The sequence below is a fragment of the Macrobrachium rosenbergii genome, chromosome 51, assembly GCF_040412425.1.
Source record: "Macrobrachium rosenbergii isolate ZJJX-2024 chromosome 51, ASM4041242v1, whole genome shotgun sequence".
Taxonomy (NCBI): domain Eukaryota; kingdom Metazoa; phylum Arthropoda; class Malacostraca; order Decapoda; family Palaemonidae; genus Macrobrachium; species Macrobrachium rosenbergii.
The window spans coordinates 31,214,558-31,223,387 of NC_089791.1; the positions used below are offsets into that span (position 1 = coordinate 31,214,558).

At 41.6% G+C, this 8,830-nt stretch overlaps 1 protein-coding gene across 1 annotated transcript in view; it reads right to left on the reverse strand.

Moving 5' to 3' along the window:
* LOC136833276 (uncharacterized) overlaps positions 1-8,830 on the reverse strand; it is a 10,284-nt gene continuing 1,454 nt past the window's right edge. Inside the window, exons 2-7 of the mRNA XM_067095202.1 lie at positions 8,188-8,246; positions 7,743-7,864; positions 6,256-6,399; positions 5,954-6,076; positions 5,635-5,803; positions 1-630 (exon numbers count right to left, since the gene is read on the reverse strand). Of these exons, the coding sequence (XP_066951303.1) occupies positions 509-630; positions 5,635-5,803; positions 5,954-6,076; positions 6,256-6,399; positions 7,743-7,864; positions 8,188-8,246 (739 nt within the window). The 3' untranslated portion in view covers positions 1-508. The remainder of the gene's footprint in view (positions 631-5,634; positions 5,804-5,953; positions 6,077-6,255; positions 6,400-7,742; positions 7,865-8,187; positions 8,247-8,830) is intronic.

An 8,830-nucleotide genomic window follows, 5' to 3' on the forward strand; every position in this document is an offset into this window, starting at 1 on the left:
TTAATTTTTAAGTATTTTTTATTTTCAGTCGTCAACTCTCCATGTTTCTTCTCCTCCAGTCTATGCAATAATGATTGTCTTTTGCTCATGAGTATTCAGTGAAAAAAAAATGTTTTCCTGAATGACTCTTTCCAAAGACATTTTCCTGAAACACAGATAAAGCATAAATTGTATCAGATGAAGGTTTCTTCCACATAATTACAGTAGCCTCTGGTCCCTACAAAATCACAATAAACAAAGAAGGAGAAGCATAACATAGCTGTGAATAACCAAGAAAAGGCTTTTAGAAGATAAACAGGAAATAACATGTATGTATATCATTATAAAATTTAAACAAAGTATGCACATAGAACTTAAGACTTTCTACTGTTACTGAAAACATGAATAACACTCTCGAGTTCATAGTAGTACAGTCAACTCTCCTGACATTGCAAGTGTCTTCAAAGTGCTTGCCTTTATTCTTGTACAGAACAACACATTTTTGTTCCTCTTCCTGTTGGGTTCCAGACTAGGGACGTCCCCAGACTATCTCAGTGCGTCCACTGTATTGCCGAGCATCCATGACCTTGAAACCGTTACAAGCGAGGCGGTGGTAATAGTCCCAGAAGCGTTCTCTTAAGCCTTTACCACCTAGAATAAAAGTGTTCATGTTGTTCTTTTAGCCGGAATTGAAAGTCCTGTTACAATCTTTGTGAAGAATGTCTTCCAAACTCCTGTTTATGGAAACTCTCTTGCTTGGTTTGAAAATCCCTACTACTGCATGTTTCACTATCCTTTGCACTACTACTGGCCCAGAGTGATATTTCTCATTAGGGAGAGATGCCCGTTAACATTTATTTGTTTTCTCCTTGCATCCGACTGAATTCCTAAAACCACTGACAGGTTTCAGTGTTCCACCATCTGTGGTTTCTTCAGGAACCTTACAAATTGAATGACAGACAAAGATAAAAGAAAGGGAGCTGTCCAGTATTCACAGTACACATAAATTTTTTAAGCAATTTGCATTTTTACTAGACATAACAACCAGAGCCTTTCATATATGTAGTATCCTTTAACATGAGCTGGAAAGGTCATTGAATATTGGTAAACAAGGTTGTTAAAAATAAGTATATCTTAGTTTTACCAGACCACTGAGCTGATTAACAGCTCTCCTAGGGCTGGCCCGAAGGATTAGACTTATTTTACGTGGTTAAGAACCAATTGGTTACTTAGCAACGGGACCTACAGCTTATTGTGGAATCCGAACCACATTATAGCGAGAAATGAATTTCTATCACCAGAAACAAATTCCTCTAACTCTTCATCAGCCGGCTGCTGGAATTGAACTCCGGCCCATCGAATGACAGTCCGAAGCTCAACCGACTCGGCTAACAAAGGGCTAACAAGGTTGTTAAGATGGTTGAGATGGGGTAAGAAGGGAGGATTGCCCATGCTCTCCTCACACATGCCATTCCATTGTTTTCTTTGGTTACAGGTACATAACTGGGTGGTTAAGGTCGGCAAAACACATATGAAAGGTTCTAGTTTGATACCTAGGAAAAATACAAATTGCTTCAAAATTTTTTTTTTTGTTCCTACGGGGATACATCCATTTGCCTTTCATATATGGAGACTTACCCTTAGGAGGGAAATTATCTCCAGGTTAGAGAAGATGAGATCCCAGCTAGGACTGAGGGGTTAGAACAATCTCCTACCACTCTGAAGACCAGAGGGGTAGGGTCCCCATGCCTATGCTCCCCAAAGAGAGAGGCAATATCATATGAACCAAATATTGGAGAACCGAGACAACTCCACAAAAGTTGTCAAGTTGCAGGCAGCATTTTCCTAACTAATTGTTGGCGATACGTTTAGAAAAAGGCTCTACTTTCTCTCTCCTCCCCCCTTGTTAAAGGAGAGACAGAGGGTAATCCTCTTACCTAGTGGAATAGCTGCTCGTATTGAATTTATCTTAATGTCATATGGTTCCAGTGTGTATGTCAGCCAAGATACACTCAGGAAGGGGAAAATGGGAAAGGAAGAAAGGGGGTATACACTCAGGAAGGGGAAAATGGGAAAGGAAGAAAGGGGGGTAACTATTCATTAATCATTCCAACCCAAACAAGGACATGCCAAACCCATGTACATGGATGAGATATGGATGCCCAGACAGGATCCGGTAATTACTTACGTAAGCAGCCACCACAGATCTCAAGGAGAAGGTCTCAAGAGACTTATGAAAGACATCCTGCAAACTGAATGAAGTAAAGGTGGTTTAATTATACCTCCCATCATGATTCAAGGGGATTAGACACTTAGCCAAAAATTCTAGTACAAAGGAAAATGAGAGGGATTCCTACCCTTCCAAGTGCCAAATGACATGAAAAATAATACAATTGCCCCCTCTCTTCACTGAGACCAAAGCCAAGAGGTTCTCACTCTTAAAAACAGGACAGGACTCGTGTGGGAAAACCATAAGGATACGAGGAACTAATGAGACATCCCACTCCACTGGAAGAAGCTGGATAACCCCCAACCATGAAGGTGAAGGGACTGAACCACTTGATGATAACCACAAATGTGTGGCTGACACAGGAGGGTGGGCCTCTGGGGACAACTCCCTCAGTGCCTCAAGCATGAAAGTCAACAGATTTGCATACCACTCAGCGTGTGTCCAACAAGGGGCAAACAGTCACATCCAAAGACCAAGGCAGGGTGACAAATGCTCTGTTGATCACCCAGCAGAGAAGATTGATCAGTGGAAGTGTATACATCCTGATTGTTCTGGGGAAGTTGGAATGTGTCTTCCATCACTGTCCATGGGTCTGGGACTAGCGAGCAAAAGACAGGAAGTTCCTTGTTCAGTCTGGTTGCGAAAAGATCGATCATGAGAGGATCCCAAAGGTCTAATAGACTCTTCACTGCTCAGGATGTAAGGACCATTCTGTCCCCACCAGGATGCTCCATCCAGCCAGAATGTACCTGGCTCTCAGCGCAATAGCTTAGAGAGCCACCAACTCCTGCATATGCAATCCTAGCTGGCAAAGAGTCTGAGACACCATCCCCCACCCCTTGATTGAATTTCTCACAAGCTGATATGTACATGTGCACCCCAACCTCTCTTTAATGCATACAAGAAAAGAAGCATCCCTGGAAAGGAGAGCTCAGTTCTCTCTCACATCCTTGTTCAAAAGGAATGAGCTGGATAGGCAGGTTCAGGAAGGAAAACCAATTCTGCTTCAGCTTAAACTGAAGCAATTGAAGGTGGCATCAGCCATGAGGGATGAGCTTTTCCAGGGATGAAAGATGACCCAGAGCTATGTTCCACTACTGAGTAGGTTGTTCCTGCCATGATAAGAACTGCTCTGTGACCTCCCTGAGGTTGTTCAGATGGGGGCCAACTGGGAAGACTTTCATTGCTATGGTATCCAGGAGCATGCCTAGATAGTAGAAGGGCACTGCCATACCCAAAGGTTAAAAACCCAATGAGACAATTTTGACTACAGTGAACTGTTCCAAAGATGAGATCATAGGCACGGTTAAAGTCAAGACTGCCTCCCCAAGATTATTATGCTCACAAATGAGCAAAATAACCCTCCCAAAAACCCTGTCACAACTTGCCCATACAGGGTTCCAGAGATGCAAGTCCCTCAGATCCTAGAGGATCCCCAGAGGCTCAAGCAAATCCTGCTTGCTCCTATTCCTGCCCAGTACCAGTCAAGATCCTCAATGGAGAAGGCAGATGGGAATCAACAGTGTTTCAATCTGAATGGAATTTACACTTAGACTCTGAGGCCCATGGCTCTGAGAGTTAGTCAAAACTGAGTAGGGAGAATGAAGGAAAGAGCAAAAGGCTGCCCATTCTTCTCTCTCTCCTCATGCAGCCGGGGAGGACTACAGGACTGCACCTGAAGAGTTGGAGGTAATTAGAAATCTCTCCCTAGAGTGAGAGAGCTCTCATTACAGAGCCCACAGAGCACAAGCGAGCTGGACAAGAAGCTGATGAAGGGTCCTTCATAGGGACACCTGAGGGTGAAAATTAAGGAGACCCTTGCCTTTGCTCACAGGCTGACAGAACAGCAACCATCAGCGGTGCATAGAGCAAACAGGTTGCATGGAGATGAGCTACTCTGATGTTAGACCTTACTCCCAGCTACAGACCTGGGGCAGGAGTGGGGGAGGGGGTTGTGCAACATTGTCCCAGTGCAAGTCCGAATGCTCACAGTGAGAAGGAGAGGGAGCGGACCTCCTGTCCAAGTTTGGAAGTGCCAAAACAATATCCCTGCACCAGGTGTGCTGGTTAACTGAAGGTAAACTGGCACCTCTGCTCTGCTGACAAGAACAGGAGTGATAGCAAGAAGTCCAACTGGATCTCTTCCTACAGGCTTTGGATTTCTTTTTATTCCTACCATGAGGAAGAGATTCTGAGAAGGAGGAGAGAGACAAAGATGATGAAGAAGAAGAAGAGGAAGAACAATGATAACATCTTTTCCTCTTCGCTGGCTTATCCAACTCTTTATTCATCTCGAATACCTGAGCACTGGTTGAGGCAAGGGGAAGAGACATCACAACATCTGCTTTCTCTACAAATGGAGATACCTCAGACACTGGATTATACCTAGCACCATATCCAGTGACTGAGGTGGGGGAGGGATTTCTGCTGCAGCAGAGATAGAGATGGTGATTTGTTGATCAGTGTTCTTTCCAGCTAAGGAATCTAAGACAGCAGCGAGCGACAGACTACCAAGGAAATTTAAGGATGGCCAAATCTTTCGCAAATACCAAAAGGACGATCAATCCTTGGCTTCCCCATCATTAGATGATGGATTAGCAGGTTAGCACATGGTTGACTGGTTACTCCCAAATGGGGAGGAGTCAGGGATTGAAGTAGTGTGATTGTAGCCAGAGGCAAAAAGGTTCTAGAAGGACTTGGCATCACTTCCTCTAAAAATGCAGGTTAACTCTCCCTAGACTTCCTCCTCTTCTTGCCACACTTCTCCCACTGGGAAGATGATGGCCATGGTAGACGCTAGTCATAAGGAATGGCATGAGTTCACTCCCTTCTTCTACAAGTAGTGCAGACAGTACATGGGTCTACTGAAATAGGGGACATGAAACGGTTACATGGCCGTCTACAACCTTCACACTGGTATTGGTCGTTTGTTCTCCATAAACAAAAACAGGGCCATAAGGTTACAAAACTAAGCAAAAACAAGTACACAATACACAGGGCAAAGCAACAGGTACAAGGATGAAGTCATAAAGGTTATTCATCCAAAGAATTACAGAAGACACAGGGAACAGCAAGGAGACATATGATCACTGTGATGGTCAAAGGAAGAATGGAGTGGAGAGTGTGATTAGAGCATGGGCAACCCACCTCTGTATCCCCATCTCCACCACTTCAACTAACCTTGTTTACCAAGATTCAGTGGCCGTTCCAGCTAGCGCCGTAGGATACTTGATATATGAAAGGTGAATGGTTGTATTCCCCCATGGGACAAATCAGTCTTCCATGAAGAATATTACATCCAACGTTATATTAATATAAATCTTTTCATGATTAAAATGCCAATCAGCAAGAGCATTCACACCGCCAACATAACTTTCATTCAAAGGAAAATCTGCAGTGAACCAAAAATCTAGAAATTTTCGTACCATAATGCGTTTCCATGCCAATCTGCTTGATGTTCAACAACAGGTGTGGCGTGTTGGTGAAAATGTCGTCAAAAAACCTCAGCTCGGCAAGTTCAACATCCATTTTGAGGTAGTCGATGACAGAGTCTAATAGGTCGAGTCTTTTCAAGATGTTTCCATATGTGTCCAGCTGGGTAGGAAACAGAGGAGCAAGTTATAATCCCTTTAAAGGAAACCACAAAAGATATTTTATTGGAATTTCAGGTGCATTAACAACTCCAACAACTCAAAACTTATCTGAGATTTTCCTACAAAGCTCAATTATCACCCAGTATTTTACCTTGCAAAACCGCCCTCTAATTTTTACATTTTCCGTCTTGTTGCTAATGCCCAGGTTGAAGAACTGGACATTCGGTGCATGTTGATGATCTCCCTTCCCAATTGTTGGGTCAAAACTGTACACCTGCAAAGACAATGAAAAAAGACCCTTGACATACAGTACTGCTGAAAGAATCCTGAAAGTGTCATGAAGTTTTGTCTCTTCTGTGTAACATGTTGCCATATGAAAGGGGACGGATTTGAAACAGGATGCACCAAGAAGGTGGCAATTTGGCCATCAGACTAACTCCTTTTCACACCTACCTTGCACCCATAGACTCCAAAGGCTTCATCAAACGTCCAGTCAATACTGATGCCAAAGGAGAGAACTTTACAATCATTTTTGTCGAGACTGAAGACTGGGTCTGTACATACACCTTTGCTACCATCACCAACTCCAAAATATTGCTGAAATGTCAAATAAAGAGTGGTTAATGATAATTCGCATTAACTGTGGACGAGTGTTGTGTCATTTTTATTCTACTATGATAAAATATATAACAGGGTAACAATGGAAGGCTAGGCCTAATTCACGGCAGATTTGCATTTATTATGACACACTCCAGCTGTCACGTGTATGTGATACCTCAGCAAGATCTTAAGTAAACTAAATTCATGACTGTGTTGTCAATCTAATTATTGTTTACAATGAACAATACAGCTATGAATAGGTTATTTATCATTTCTCACGTTGCAATGTACATGCAAGACCTTTCATAGACCAGATTATATTGTATCATATTGGAGCACTGGCTTGCTTGTGATATTAGTTGTCCACAAAAGCAGCTTCTCAAAAATTAGAACGCTGTATCTTCCCGCACGAGAATTTCCTAACCTGGGACCAGAGAAAACCAGGCAGTGGATCCTGATGGCTCTGAAATCGAGTCACCCCTTAGCTCATAGGAATACAGAATATTGAATCTAGTCCAAAGGCCAAGTATTTGGACCTGTGAGGTCATTCAGTGCTGAAACAAAAATTGACAGTGAAAAGGTCTGAAAGGTGTAACAGGACGAAAACCTCGCAGCTGTATCATGAATTAATTGTTAGAAGGTGGAAAGTAAGATGGGAGAGAAAATAAATGGATGTACAGCAAAAGGAATGAAAAGGGTTGCAGCCAGGGGCCGAAGGGATTCTGCAAAGACCCTTTAGAAATACCTGCAGTGCACCGCGTGAGGTGCACTGGCGGCTCATCAGGATGGTAAGGTCTTTTATTTTTTACCACTGAAGTCTATCATGCTATGAGTGAGGTTTGAACTTGGGCCAACCGCTCTGTGAATTCCATGGAAAAGCAGTTGAGCTACTACGACCCCGAACAGGTCACTAGGAATCTGTATTTGTTTTTGAAGGCTGTCTAATTTTGGGCGGGTTCAAGCTTTGTGTGCACGTCTCACAGAGCCTATCTGAAAAGTTGAAACAAAAGACACAGCAGATTCCTACAATTTTAGGCAAACAGTTACTGAAATTAGCTAAAGCTGCTTGTGGTGAGACATTTACAGTCATTACAGCCATGCTAATCGGTCTGAAGGGTTGGAAGTAAGGTTTGAACCACTGAAAAGAAATGTTCTTTGTCACTCCTGAAAACAAAGAGGACTTGGTCTCTATCTGCTGACAAAAGATTAGTGGAGTTGAAATAACATTGGCCTTGTTTTTCTCTTGACCCAACATCCCCTGATAGTAAAACAGTTACTCGGCAACGGTTGATTATTTCATTTTCTCTTAACATGAGAACGATTACCTGTTCCCGACTTACCAGCTCCTTACATTCGTATTGCTTTTGTTTTTCGTAATCCCGAAATGCTTCGGGGCTCACATAAGCAGGCATTGGGCAAAGTTTCACCTTGGAACTTTCTTGCTTGGGATCTGGTGCCAATTCTGAAAGGAGGAGAAGACGAAAACAAAACACTGAGAGAAACTGACAACGACCTCCCCGCAAGCCTCTGAGCAGGGCAGCTGGTTTTCACAAGGAATGAGGTTGCAAGCCTCTTACCCATTCCTGACTTGTACACTAAGTATGGACTATTTCCCCTTCCAGATCTTCCCTGGACTCTAGTGTTAACAATATAATATCAACACTCACTTAGAAAAACCAGAAAGAGACCTATTTGTTCAGAACTACTGACGGCTTGACTTACTGAGGCAAATCTATCTTTTACGTTGCGAGAACTGAATGAGAATTATTAGAGGCTTCTACTTACCACTGGGCCCCTTATATTCTCCAGTTGCAGGGCTGACCATTATTATTTGAAGAAGTCGCCTGTTAAAAGTTTGTAAAAGTTTATAAAAGGTTTGTTAAAGTTTGTAAACTTTATAAGATTTTGTAAAGTTTATAAAAGAAGTTTGTTAAAGTTGTAACATTTATAAAAGTTCGTAAAGTTTATATAAGTTTGTAAAGTTTATAAAAGAAGTTTGTAAAAGCTTGTACAGTTTGTACAGATTGTAAAAGTTTATACTTGTAAAAGTTTGATAAAGTTTGTAAACTTAGTAAAAGTTTGTAAAGTTTATAAGATTGGTGTAAAAGTTCGTAAAGTTTATAAAAGTTTGTAAAGCTTATCAAAGTTTGTAAAGTTTATAAAAATGTGTAACATTTATAAGAGTTCGTAAAGTTTATAAAGTTTGTAAAGCCTATAAAAGTTCGTAAAGCTTATAAAAGTTTGTCAAGTTTGTAAAAGTCTGTAAAGTTTATAAAAGAAGTTTGTAAAATTATGCACGAAAGTTGTTTCTGAAGCAAAACGACATGTTAATGTAAAAAAAAAACATTAATTTAAAATCAAATATTGAACCATTAATTATACACAATTGCAAAAGAAACAGTATTATTTTTTTCTTGCAATTAATTGA